Raw genomic sequence first — 14845 nt, 5'->3', positions numbered from 1 at the left:
AAAAATTTCTCCAGTCAGAGACAGGAGTAGGTTGGAAATCAACGGAGGACTTAATTTTTATTAAAAAATGCCTTTTTTCAGATGTTGGTGGGCACTAAGGTTTCTGTGGTGCCTTCTGTGTTCCTACAGTGGTGCCTTTTTAGATGACAAGTCTTTGTTGTAATCCTACTATAAACTAATACGATTAATATTAGCAGCTGCTAATATGGAGCAGTTGCTTAGTCCTTACTCTTACAATAGGGTGCCTGACTTGGCAGCAGTGTTAGTTATTGGGTACTGGTTAATTCAAGGCCATAAAGGTGTTTTTAATCCTATTTTTGATTTATTTGACACATGACAGTGTTATCACTTAATTATGTTTTCTAGAGGGCACATCTCTTGAAATGTGAAGGGACTGACATCTTTTAATCCATGCAATCTGTTTTGCTGTATAATTGCCAGTTAGGAAGGCGGTTGAAGGGAAGATGCGGTAGATGTGGTACAGCAGCTCACAGGCTTTCAGCTCACCCTTTGGATTACTGCAGAAATGTCCATTGCATTGTTTGTCTCCCCCATTGCCTGCTTTCTCCCACCAGCCCACGTTGGGTGCTTCAGGTGCTCCAGAGGCCCTCTTCTCATTACTGGCTCTCTACAGAGCAACTGCCCATCCGCTGACCATCGTTAATTGCTATACAGTCTGTTTCTTCTCCTGTCCAGAGACTTATCTTGGGTTATACTCTTAACACATAAGGACCTACAGGTATATTCAAAAGAATGAAAGCTTTCACTGTGAATTAGGCACTCAGATACTCTTGAAAATCCCGTAAGGTAGTCCATGCAACAGGTTGTTTCCCTGTCAAAGTAATATAGCACTGAGATTTGCTTGCTGCTGGAATTTCTTTCCCCTACCTATTGACAACCTATTTCCTAAATATGTTGCTCCTTTTAGCTCTATATACTTACCTATTTGATTGCATTTATGACTCTGTAAATCGTAACTATTGTGCTAGAACTGAAGATAAACAATAGAAAAATGAAATGGAAAAAGAGCCAGCCCTTCCTCTTATCTAGGATATTACTTTTCCAAGCTCTGAAAATACTGTTCCCTGTCAAAGTAATATAGCACTGAGATTTGCTTGCTGCTGGAATTTCTTTCCCCTACCTATTGACAACCTATTTCCTAAATATGTTGCTCCTTTTAGCTCTATATACTTACCTATTTGATTGCATTTATGACTCTGTAAATCGTAACTATTGTGCTAGAACTGAAGATAAACAATAGAAAAATGAAATGGAAAAAGAGCCAGCCCTTCCTCTTATCTAGGATATTACTTTTCCAAGCTCTAAGAAAATACTGGCAGAGTTTATACATTTCTGGATTTAAACCTTTGTATGAAAGAATTCAACTTAGAAGGTAGATTTGTACATTAGCTTTTATAACAAACATAAATCTCTTCAATTTTAGCTCCGTTGATCTAAGTATTTGCAGGTACGAAGGTACAAAGATACTTTGGAGAAGAAATATATTAAAAAATAAGTCGTTTCAGTGAATGGAGTGTGCCATCCCTATGTTAGGATGCAACTTAAAGAGATCTTTTGTGCTATATAAATCACTTTGTTTTCCCAGTCTTAAATCCATCCTTGTTTTACATGGTAAGTTTCTATTACATTTAATTCATTACAAAAGGATGCCAATTTTTCCACATTTCTGCCTAGTTTTTGGCTCAGACAGATTGTTTGTGTGTTTCATAATCAGGCTATGGTTTCAGCAGGGATTTATTTCAGTATTAGATGCTGTCAGTCCAGAGGTTTTATTGTTATTCAACGAACCAGAAAGCAGCACAACTATTTGAATCAGTTATTTGTTATAAATTAGTGACATGCATTATCTGCTGTTGTATTAAATCATAAGCCCAAACAGAAATATTGAAATCTAGATAAATACTGTAAATGTATGATTGAATTATATAGAAATATAGCTATATAGATGTATAGCTTCCCTTATACTTCAGTTGTGGTTTATGTTCATTAATTTGCAAACTCTGAAAGCTATAGTGGGTGCTGTTATTCTCACTTTCACAGACAGGTATTAGTGCATGAAAATGTGAAGCAATTTGCTTCAAGCCAGGTACAGTCCAGTCCCGGGGCTGCTGCCATGCCATCTCCTGCCCCTATGCATTAGACTTCACATTCTCATCATTAAAGAGTGAAAAAGATGGTAACTGCTTTCTTCAGTGCAGTCTATGCCCACCTGGCCACCTTCCTAGATATTTACAGAGATTTTCAGTGGCACAGGGAGCCAAAGATAAACCAAAGATAACCCAAATCTTCCTTTGGGAGCAGTGCTAGGTTAATATGGATGTCCTTCAAAGCTCTCTGCGTGATGTTTGTTTCATTTTATCTGACGAAGTGAGATAAAGAGCAATCTCTATGAATACTGGAGACTCCTTTCTGTCACACGTTTATTGCCAGCTCAGACTAGTGGTTAGCTGCACTTGCAGTGGGGGAAGGGCAGCTCAAAGACTTTCACACCTTTCATCTCTGAGGGCACCTCACTGCTACCCGGGAAAGGAGGTCAGGGAACTTCTAAGTGAATCAAGAAAAGATGGACCCTTCTGCAGGCATCTGACAAGTCTGAGCTCCTGTAGGAAGGAAACTTGACTTATATCCTTGTAAAGGATGCCTTGGAGAGCAATGCATCCTGCCACGCTGAGGCAATGTTAGCAATAAGCTTATGCGGAGGCATAAAATTTCATTGTCCATTGCTATTCATCTTCATTGTTAATAGATGAAACAGGATCAGGTGGAAATATACATTGAAAGACATATTAGAAAGGCTTCAGAGAGATATGAATGCCCTGTCTTGCAAACCAGCTGCTACCTAGTGAGTGCTGAAATGCTCTCTGACCCGTGTGGGGGACGTAGGGCAGGCACTCAAGCCTTTGGCTCTGGAGCTTTCTGTGGCACTGCAATAGGAGTGGACATGTGGTCCGGGGAAGCTCCGGATGGAGGATGTTCCCCTAATTCCACCAAGGTTTTGCTTTAGTTTATGATTTTCTAAAGAACTCTTCCATCTGGATAACGGATAATTAAGACACTGCCTCTTGTAAAGGCAATTGTAAGCAGAGAGGGGACTTGTGTCCTTCTCCTCTTCCCTCCTCTCCCTTCCTGCCATCAGCCGATACAGAAATTCATCTAACATTGTATTTAATAAAAGCATTACAGGTTGGTCAGGGATAAAACAAAGTATTACTGAATGAAAGGGTAACTTAAACCTGTCCTGTCCAAGGATTAGGACCATCAGGGGAAAAATGTATTTTTATTAACAGAATGAAACAGCTTACACATATCTGGAAGGAAAATACCATCAAAGCTCAAAAACATTAGGTAAATTGCTGATGAGATGTTTGGGGGAAAAGAAAATCTAAAAGATATATTGTTTTCTACAGAAAGACTTCCAAAAGAAACTCATAAAACCGTTCATGTATGTAACTACAGAACCTGAAACAAGATCTGGTGACAAAAAGTCTTGTGAAATGTTTTCAGGAAGTTAGCAATTAGAACTGGTTGGATAACTGCTATTTCAGGTTGCTTTTAATTTTAGGACCTGAAACTGCTTTTTACTGAAAAATTAAAAGGCAAAGAACCGGTGTGACATGCTGATAAAATATGCCATCCTAAAACAACTAGAATATTTTATGTGAGCTATGTAAACCTCCTGAATTTTAAAAATAAAACATAACAGGAAATTATTTCTAGTTTTAAATTTTAATGAATTTTTTTTTCTGAAAAGAAACAAACAGTGGTGATAGTGGCATAGGTCTGCAGAGTAACTTGAATCTGCATTTGCATCAAGACTTTCATTACCTGAAAGTTTAGGCCATTTCTACTCTTAACATAGTGATTGGCAGTACTGCAGGGAAGTGAATGAACAAGAAAAAAATATATATTATGTCCTCCATTACTTTCTTCCACATAAGAAAATAAATATGTTTCAGATTTATGAGAAGTTGCAGAAGCTATAAAGAATTGAGAATGAAGAATTCCCAGTCAGAGCAATCCATTAAGAACTGCTGAAAGCAGACCACCTACACACCGTTTCTGACAAAGATGGAAAAAGAGATTTTTCAGTGCTGCAACAGTTCAAAAAAAGAGTATTAGAAGCAAAAGATCTATACAACTGCAATAGTTTCAGAGATTTTTTTGAAAACTGTTTGTTTTGAATTATAGGTGATAAAATGTATTAAGTTTTGCATCTACTTCTTAATGGCCTTAGATACATAATGAAGTGCCCTTTAATGAGCTGAGATGTGGGTACCGTGGTGCTACTGCAAGCCAGTCAAACGAAGCTTGCTGGAGTGGAGAACAGACCGATGGAAAGCTACTAGTGAAGCAACTGTGTTAACCTAGATGCTTCTCCACAAGATATGAGATTAAGTCACTTTACTCCTGTGCCCAAAATACTCCTTATAAAACCAAAAAGAAACAAAAAACTGTCAGAGAGATATTACCGTTCCTCTCAACAAGTGCAATATGTAATCCAAGCTTCCTAGTTACAGGAGGAGAACATGAGGGATGATTTAGAAAGGGACCAAAGTCTTCCAGTTATAAACTTCTGGCAGCTTTAGCAATGACTGGCAGGCCTGACGAAACAGAGATGCATTGGATTTTAAGCCTGACAAGGATGAGCACAACTTGTAAACACCATCTGCAAGATGTCCAAACCATTGGTATTGCAGAATATGTTCTGCTCTGAAACAGAATCTCGTTTCATCCTCATAAAAGTGGTCTAAATAATTTCTGAATGTAATAAATACAGTAAAATAAAAACAGCACCTGGCACTTCCTTGGATAAATCAAAGAATTCGGCATACAGCATGATGGTGGTATTTTGATGACACTGTTTCAGGCAAACAAAGCAGCGTAACTTGCAACTTGCCCAGAAGATAAACGGCAGGGTTGCCAAGAGATGGTTACTATTGCTAGCAACACAAATGAGAGACAAATTATTTTCTGTGAGCTCCTAGATTATGGTTGTTACAATATGAGTTTGATTTAATGTTATGTTCATAGTTATTGAAATAAAGGGAATTTGATTCAGGGGGTGGGTGAGAGAAAATGTTGTCTCACCATCTCAGAAGTGTCTGCCAGGCCAAGCTAGAAAACAAATTTTGCTAAGTATTTGTATGCTGACTCACACTGAAGTTGTTGCACCAATCTTCTTGACCTCCAGCTCCCAAATTTATGCCATATGCTTGCTTGTGGTTTTGAGGTCTGTTGCTCCACTGATGACTTGAAAGGATAATTGACAACAGCAGTTCATTGCTGCGATTCACTATTTCAGTGCTGGTTATGTTCCCTGGTTCACGTGTCACCTTATTCTGTCAAAATAAACAGATCTTTGGCATTAGCTGTCCACACTGTGTAGTGTGATAGATCATCCTCACTGTGTTTTTCAACAGTAAAGGAATACCATGATGCTATATATTTAAGTATGTTTACAGGTTTAGAAGAAGATTCCACTGGTCTTGCAGATGTCAAGGATAAGTCACACTGACATGGCTGGGATAAGAAACCCTCGGAGGCTTGGTCACAATTAATCCTCTTTGTACATTAGATGGTTTTGTGTTTCCTTTGGGATACTCTGAGCTGTGTTTTGAGGTGTAGACTTTCTGCTCAGTGTAGCTATTTGTATACAAATGCATCCCCATATGTTTTTCAGCCATAATGCTGGTATGCGCTGTTGACAGATCTTGGCAGCTGAGTATACAGGTTATAGAATATGTATGTGTCAGACCTATCTGAAGAAATAACCCATGTGCAGGTGACAAAGAAATGGGTTTTGAATAAGAAAATTCAACCTACTTGTCAAATTTTTGCAAAATTTATATATTTGCAATATGTAGCAACATGGACATAGTGTATATATATGGGTATGCATGAGGCCATAAAAAGAAGTGTTTTCCAAAATCAGGCCTTTTAAGCACTTACTGGCAGGGCAGGATTGTTTTCACTACTTTACAACACAGATATCTCTATCTGAGGTGGTTGGCTTAAGCTCCCTTTATTGTCAATGGACATTCAGTCAATGCAGTCAAGAGTATATGGCAAGATTCATCTCATCTTAAAAAAGTCACCTCAAACTGGCTGGATCAGTTTGGTGCTAGAAATGCCTGTTTCTCTTAATTGACTAAAAAGGGAGTCTCCAGTGATGAGCTCAGTTGTGTCTAAAATTAGACAGGAGGAACCCCAGCCATATTGCTGACATTGCTGCAGATTGCCGACTAAAATTTTCCATACGCAGTACGAATTTTAGGTCTAATTTTCTGCCGTACTGCTTGTTGAATAGTTATTTGTGTATGTGTAAAACAAGGCTAACTCACTACTAATTTTTAACTGCTTGGGTTCTTTTATTTAAAAAAATCCTCATTTGATGCATTCAATTCCTGTGAAAGGTAAAAGGCACTGTACAGAATTGGGCCCCCCAGCTCTCATTTGGGACAGCTGTGAAGTAAGTATTTAACATGTAATTAACATCAATTCCTGACCAGTGTCTTATGCTTTACCAGTTCCTAGCCATCGGTGCTACGTTGGCAATGGCACGGAGTACAGAGGTATGGCAAAGACGACCGTTTCTGGACACAGCTGCTTGCCTTGGGATTCAGACTTGCTTTACCAAGAGCTACATGTCGACAGCGTGGAGCAAGCAGTACAGCTTGGCTTGGGGTCGTTCTCTTACTGCAGGTGAGAAAAGTTCTCATTTGCCCTGTATTTGTAAATCAAGAGATGAATGTATTGTGGAAGGGAGAAGGGCCATGAATCTCAAAGCAGGTGTTATCCCTGTCTTGGAGAAGCTAGACCGACTTTAACAGCCTGACACGAGGGATGTAAGTGTACAGAAGACAAGATCTGGCAGACAGGCTAGATCAATAGCTTGGTCTGCCAAATGAAGCTTAGACACAAAATAATGTTGGAGATTCCAGGTCATTTTTTTTCTGGGATTTTTTTTTTTTTTTCAAATGAGACCATAGTGACTCCATAAATGACTATCCAAATGGAGAAAGAAATGCACTAGGCAAATTGAAATGGTTAACTTTTGATTTCTAACTCTTAAATTGTGAAATATGTAACATAAAGGAAAATATTTTCAGAAGTGAAAAGTTATTTGAAAATGAAAAATCAAAGCAATATACTTCAATAATGTTGACATGGAATGTCAAATTTCTTTCCTGTATTTCTTCCAAAGCAAAATTATTGCAAAATAAGATTTCACAGTATTTCAATTTTGATTGAACCACACATATGATAAACTACATTTCTGCTAAAGTTTTCTGTTCAGCTGTAATGAAAATAGCTTGTGGTATATAGGTTTGTGATTTCTTCCCAGTCACTTTATGTTCCCTCTGTCTTTGAGGTCTTCATGAAATCAATGGATATCCACAAACAAAGGAAATGTTTCCATTTAGAGAGAATCCTGGAGATGAGCAAATGCTAGAAATGGCAAACTTCAGATGCTTCTCCATAAATTATTGGTTGATGTCTAGGTTTTGGGGTTTTGGGTGGTTTTTTTTTTTTTTACATGGAAGTTAGACCAGTATTTCAGGAAGATCAGAATATATTGCACTTCCTAATTTGTTTGGTGATAAAAAGCATGCATGCATGCGGAAAGTAGCTCTTCTCTATCTAACACAAACTAATAACCAGTTCCTACACCCTCCTTAATCCAGATCGGCTTGCTTTCCAAGGCTTGGTCCTGATTCAAGCACTTAAGTAAAAGATTTATGGTGTCCCAGCATGGCAATTTATCGGGCACATATTTTATGCTTTGACAAAACTTGATCCCTTTGATTTGCATCCTTTAAGCACAATATTCGCTTGCAGATTTGAAATGCAAAGAATAAAATGGTGTAGGAGCTGATGTGTTCGTGTTCTGTAGAGCTGCGAAAAAAGCTTTTCAATTTTTTGTCAGCTTGTTACAATTTCTGGGGATATCGCTGCTACACTATGTAATCCTGCAGATATCTTCTTCTTCAAATAGTCTAATTTAGAAACATTGTTGGCGGAAGATGACTCAACCTGTGTTGCTTCTTCAGTTCTGAGAATTTGAAAGTGCTTTAATCTTTTTCTGAAGAGCAGTCAGATTAAAAAGAAAAAAATATTGAAGAACCTTACAATAATAGATAGTGCTTCTGATAAATCCAACTGAAATTAGAATTACTGTTTATCTGGAGCCCTGACTTACCTTGTCTATTTTTCTTGGCCTACTGAAGATCTTTCTCGGTCTTCAAAGTTTCCCTGTAACTGGGCAAATTTCTGGTTACTTATATGGCATTGATAAAGACAATTAGGCTGTACGATGGAGAAACTGTAATGGAATCAAACCAAAACCTGTTTAACACCAAGGTAACAAAGGGCTAAACTGTTTCTGATATTCCTTTTTCTTCCCCTTTGGAGGAATACAGTATTTTCTTGAGGTAGTCTTTCATTTCCTCAGACTCTCCAGGGAATGTGAACCTGAGCTTCTCAAATTCATTTTTGCTATTCTTGTTATGGATTTTCTATGAACCTACCTGTGTTGGAATTTCCTTGCTTAAAAAAATCATCTAAAAAAGGAATCTCTCCCATGGGATTTAGTCCTGAAAATAGCTGAGCTGGTATCTGTTAAAGCACTTCAGTGTGGGCTGTATTTAAACCATGTGAACGTGCTCATGCATCCAAATACTTGTAGGCAAATTTTACAGGTGTTTAGTCATGTGTCTGTATTTCAGGTCCTAGAGAACCTTAGACTTGGTTAGCTTTAAGCATGAAGAGTGCTACTGAAAGGCTGCTAGCCCATTTAGGGGTTAGCAGGTGCTTCAGCGCTTTGTCAGATGGCTCAAAACCTGAGAGTCCTGTCAGTCCTTTGCGTGGTGCAGAGGAAAAAGCAGAAAACCTCTGGGAAGCTTGGAACAACGGTGTGGTTAATGCTTGTAATTCACTCTCCCCCTGAATTAACTAGAAATCCAGATGATGATGAGAAGCCATGGTGTTACATCATGAAGGACGACAGTTTGTCTTGGGAGTATTGTGACATTCCATCCTGTGGTATGTAAAGGCTCTCTTAAAATCCATGTTATGAATGAATGACGAAAGATTTATTGATACTAGAACAAGCTTTCACTGTATAATTTTGAATGTTCTACTGTTCCCAGGAGTGTTGAATATTTTACTCTTTGCAGTAAATCAAATGACAACAACAAGCTTTTTTTTGCATTTTTTGGAGCTGTGATACAATCTGTGATTTTTGTCCTGAAACACTGTATAACAGCGGTGTCACACTACTGCTTTCCATCAAAATCATCCCAGTATCACCACATTTTCTGCTAGAACATGCAAGACATCAGAAATGATTAATGCTTTGGTACAAATTGTCATCACTCAGGGAATTATGGGCCCAGAGAAGTGAATGGGCCTCTGTGAGCAAATAGAGAATGGGATCCTGAAGATGTATGAGACATAGTATTTAATTCAAAAACCTAAAGATTCTGCTCTTCCCCTAAGTTAATATTTAACTGTTGTTAATGTTGAAGCTGACCTTTGGAATGGAGTTGTAATCTGAAAAGTCAGTTTATAACATGGTCCTTTTATTTCCCTTTTATGGTTCTAATGCATTTGATAGATGATGTTAACACAAGCGTCCTAGTCTTGCTATTGCAATGGCAAAGCTCAGTCCAGAATCCGAAAAAGAAGATGTGATGTAACATGCATTCTGTTGTGCCTCCTCCGGTAGCGAAGATTATATTTGTACTGGTAAATGAAACAGTGTCTTGGGAATGTTCACAGAAGCATTTAATTTACACTAGTACATGCGTAGCCACGGTTGGGAATAGGCATAGCTTTCAGTCTTGCAAGTCTCCTGAGGAACAGAATGAGATTCAGTTGTATGTGAATGTTTAATGATAATTTAATGAATCTTTCTTTTAAAGACTCCTATAAAAGTTCCAGTACTTAGAAATCACAAGGATTTATAGTTTGATGCCATATCCCTTTATATCTCAGCAAGCAGGGAAAGGAGGCCACCACTTCCAGACAATGTAGATAGTTCTGCAGTTACCAGAAGACCATGTGGGAGAAGACACAAAAAAAGAAGTTTTGTGAGACCTAGGATTGTTGGGGGATCTTCATCTCTGCCTGGATCTCACCCCTGGACAGCAGCTATCTATATTGGAGAGAGTTTCTGCGGTGGAAGCCTTATTCAGACTTGCTGGGTTGTGTCAGCAGCACACTGCTTTGCTAACAGGTAAATTCATCCGTTAGTTTGTCAGTAGGTCTTCTCCTCCTCATAGTCACCGTCTGCTTGTGACTCACAACAAACCTGAACTGAAACAAGTGAGAAAGAAGATGAGATTTTAAAAGGCCAATGTTTCAAAAGGAGTTTCTGGCAATTTGGGTGCAGTTCATGGGCTATCAAATAACTTACAGTCCTGTTGTCTCACAAGACCTTATCTTGTTCTTCAAGGAGTCTCAAAGAAGCTAAATGACCCAACTGAAAGAATAAGGTAGTGCCGAGCAGGACAGAATGGGAGCTTGCATGTGCAGGCATCTGCAAGGGGATATAAGTATTTCTCTTCCTGCCAGTTACCTTTCTGAACGTTTATGCATGCTTTGAGATGTAACAGAGATGACTATGCTTATTGCTGGGTTTTGTTCAAAAAGGCTGAGACAGCCAAGCAATGATTTATTAAAGACAATAAATTACCGTTGGTTGACACAAATAGAGTGGGTTGAGCTTTACAAAAAGCCAAAGGGAAGAACTGAACTGTTAAATTTTTGAGGCCGATTTCCTTGAGAGGTGTTTTGGGGTTTTTGGAGTTTTTTTTGTCCTCCAGCTGTGGGACACTGGAGAGAATATTGACTATAGGATGCTCTTACTTCATTCTAAATATTTCATTTTCCACAAATGCTGAACACTTTCCCTGATTTCAGTTTGATCACATTGATGGGAAAAATATTACATCATTTCATACCCATTGTTCCTTTGCATAGTAAAGAAGCCAAGAGAAACAGAAAACCTCGTGCCAGAATACATACACTGATAGCTTGTAGAGCTAATAATACCATTGCGAATGCTGTACTGAAGCATTTGGAGCTCGAGCCACAATGCATTTGTTTTTCAAATGTTGTGAAATAGCTACTAACTTTGGCAGCTATTCAGGACATTTCCACCCACTTCCAGCTGGTGGTTTGGTACATACAGATTTTCCATAATTGCTGCATTGTAATTTGCACTCTTCCGTATATTTAGCACCTCTGAGTTAGCCACAATTTCAACTGTTTTCCGCTAGGCGACAATAGATACCTGTGCAGCTAACTTCTTTTTTTTTTTTTCCTTTTCTGTAACCCCTCCTGTTTTATTTCTTTTCCTGAATGAACCACCTGTAAGTCATAGTATAACCATTCATTGCCTTTAAAATCTATTCTAAATACTATCCTGGGAAGCAAACTTCCACTCTGTTTTACACACCCAAAACCTGATTTTCAAGGGGGTTGGTTTACCACTGCAAGAACACTGAGAAAATCCTAGCCTCACATATCGATCGAAGAATATTTTATTGTCTTCTTGCTTTCCAGTCACAGAAAGATAAACTTTGTGCTTTCCTTTGTTAATTATAAGCATATTTATTGTTGCAGGGTAGCTGCTGGTTCTCTGTGTTGCAATTAGCCAGAATCTCTTTCCTCTAAGTACATTACTGTTGATCATTGCTTCATGCTCAGTACTGGAGGAGACTCCACAGTGTTTTTGTATCTGATGGGCACTCCTCATGCAGAGAAACACAACTAGGGAAACCGCAGTGATTTGACCACTCTGCATCTGTGCATGATGCTTGACAGCAGATACTTTCTGCTCCTGCACTGGATAACAAAACATATGAGTGCTCTGATGTCGAAGACAGTTGCTAACTAAATTCATTGTAGACTTATGCACACGCAGATCAAGTTGGTTTTAAAGCAAGAGTGAAATTTGAATTCTGTTGCTTTCAAAGCTGGAGAATTTACTGCCTTTCCAAACACTTTCTGATTATTCCCAAATGTCCCTTTCCTCCCAACTGTTGTACTGGTTCTTATTAGTTGTCTGTCCTAGGACACTGGATATGAGAGAACTGTGGTCTTTTTAAAGTAAACAATCAATAGCTGAAAAAGATGGTGTCAATTACAAAAACTTGTGTTCTCCTCTGAGTGTGGTTTTTCCCATTAGATCAGTGTGCTCTTGGGACCTTCCTCCACCAAGTTGCTTTTGATTCCAGGCAGCAGGTTTAACATAGATCAGTCTAATCTCAGAGCAGAAGTGGTGACAGCTCTTAAGTGGAAGCTGCCCAGATGTTCCTGAGTTGTCAGTCTGCCAGCACCTTTAAAATCTTGACCCACGCCTGTAATATTTTAAGAGCCTGGTTTCCCAGAGAAATGAGATATCCACCACTGACTCATCTTTTGGTCCCTCATTTCTTCCTCGGTAATTTTTGTACTCATTTGCAAAGCCTGGTCGAGGTTGACTCAGTTAAGTTTCTAGAACAAGAAGTGCTTGCGGCCCCTGAAGATGCTTGTTAGCCAGACAGCAGCTGGGCAGCAGTGCCTGTGCTTGCCTTTTACTTCTGTCAAGGAGCAGCAGCCTTTAATTAGGCTAATCAGGACTCACAGAGCCTGGGACTCGCTATAACGTTAGTCATCTTTTTCCTGGCCCGCAGTAGGTAGGAAGCCTGGGAAACAGGTCAAGGCATTATGAGAGGGTAAATAATGGACGTGGCGGGGAGCTGAGGTTATTACAGCTCATAGGACACACAGTCATTGGAAATTAAGTTTTGTTTGACCTGCTAATCACAGAATTGCTTGTTCTCTCTTTTGTATTACAGTCCACTAAAATCCACTATTACGGTAGTTCTGGGTCAGCATATATTTAATAGAACAACTGATGTAACACAAACATTTGAAATAGAAAAATACATCTTGCATCCTCAGTATTCGGTGTTCAACCCTACTGAACATGATATTGGTGAGTATTTTTGTTCTTGCAGTTTTATTTTTTGTTTGCTCAACTTAGTTTCAAGTTTAGTTGATATGTCAAAAACTGCCTTCATAGTGGAAAAATCGTAGGCATTAGGAGAGGCTTTTGAGCGCAGAGCGTTCTTAGTTCTACCAGAGTTATAACAGCATCTGAAAGCTAGACAAATTCAGATGAGAAATAAATTGCAAATTTTAAATAATTATGATAATTAGCCTTTGGAGCAATTTACCTAGATGTATGGCAGATTCATCATCACTTCAAGTCTTTGTGGGATTAGGCATTTTTTCAACTGAAGCAGAATCTGTGGGCTTGATGCAGGAATTACTCGGTAAAATTCTATTGTCTGTATTGTATAGAGGATCTGACTAGATGAATATAATAGCCCCATCTGCTCCAAAAATCTATCTTACTAAGAATCATTTTTTACACCGAAATAGATTTAAAAATCAGCTGTCTTATCTGTCAAAAGTTAAATGCCCTTCTGATTGACCTTATAATATGAGTCAGAATGACAACGGAACAGCAACTCCTTATTTTCCGATCTGCTCTTGTGGAAGGTGGCACGTCACCCCAGAGTATCAAGCTGTGTGAGCATTTTGTCTATGAGACTATTTAATAGCCTGGCATCGGGGATATTTTAGATCAGTCATGTGCTGGCTTTTTTTTTTTATTTCCCAGGTGGTGAATATTTTCTACTATGTAGTAAAGAGCATTCAGATTCTGTGTTGGTGGGAGCTCTGTCACAGCGTACCAGGAGATAAACAGGATTTGGGGTATTACTCTGCTCTGAAATATCCTGGTGTAAACCACCGTTGGGACTTTGAGATCTAACTTTTTGAATTACTCTGAAATTCGGCATGCCTCACTGAGGTGCAATGTCCAAATCTAGGATCAGCAGAACATAGAGTTCCTAAGATGTGCCCCACTGCAAACAATCAAGCAGGCAGAAACTGAGGGGAGAAAGATGTGGGGGCACATTCTGCCCTGTCGGTGATTTCTACTGATGCAGCAGAAGAGTTATTTCCTGCTAAAAATGCTTTTCTAACGGCAACAAACTATCATATGAGTGTTTGCTGGGAAGCTTGGGGGATTCAGAAACAGGCAGAGTTGGTGGGGAAGAGGAGGAAGGAGAGGAAGAGCAAGCTGCTGAGTGTTGGAGTGCAGTTTGTGTGGGCTTCTCAGCCTGTGAGATACTCTTTACGTGTTCCACAAAGGCCAAAAAATGTAGTCAGTAGAGAAATAAGACTATCCAGTGGGATCTCTTGCTTTCCACACAGCTGTGCTCAGAAAACCTGGAGCTTCCAAAAGGCGTGATGTGAAGCTTCAATAGATGTGTCCACGCTACCTCAGCTCTGTCCTCTTTGAGTAGTGTGCCCAAACCCAACATGCTGCCCCTGTTACACCAAGCACAAAGCCCCCTCTTTTGCTCTACAGCCAAACACAAGGGGTTTGCTACAGGGGAACCAATGTTTTTTGACTTTTGACATCTTCTTTCAGTATCAAGCTCATGATGCTGCACAGCTCTGTATTTACATGGTTTTCAGCCCCGCGAGGGGATAGTAAAGGTTGTGTAGGTTGTGTAATTCATTGTAGATTTCAGAAGCTTACTTTTGAAATATCCTGATTTTTTATTCCTTAATTTTCAAGATCTTGAATTTTGCTGAACTCAGTGATAACACAGAGCACAAAATACACCAGCTATTGCAGTAATTAATTTTTAAAATCAAATTGGAATTAGGCAGGTGGCCAGACTTTCAGAAGCAGTGAGCACTTGCATATCCCACTTATTTCATAGAATCATAGAATAGTTTGGGCTGGAAGGGACCT

At 39.0% G+C, this 14845-nt stretch overlaps 1 protein-coding gene across 1 annotated transcript in view; it reads left to right on the top strand.

Moving 5' to 3' along the window:
* The window catches only part of HGFAC (HGF activator), a 44881-nt gene that overhangs the window by 23704 nt on the left and 6332 nt on the right, over positions 1-14845 (top strand). Inside the window, exons 8-11 of the mRNA XM_009285377.1 lie at positions 6549-6723; positions 8978-9063; positions 10018-10258; positions 12867-13006. Of these exons, the coding sequence (XP_009283652.1) occupies positions 6549-6723; positions 8978-9063; positions 10018-10258; positions 12867-13006 (642 nt within the window). The remainder of the gene's footprint in view (positions 1-6548; positions 6724-8977; positions 9064-10017; positions 10259-12866; positions 13007-14845) is intronic.

This window comes from Aptenodytes forsteri, unplaced genomic scaffold, assembly GCF_000699145.1.
Source record: "Aptenodytes forsteri isolate BGI_AS27 unplaced genomic scaffold, ASM69914v1 Scaffold88, whole genome shotgun sequence".
NCBI classification, from domain to species: Eukaryota; Metazoa; Chordata; class Aves; order Sphenisciformes; family Spheniscidae; genus Aptenodytes; species Aptenodytes forsteri.
The sequence above is the reverse complement of the archived record's forward strand: the minus strand, read 5'-3'. Positions and strand labels throughout refer to the sequence as shown.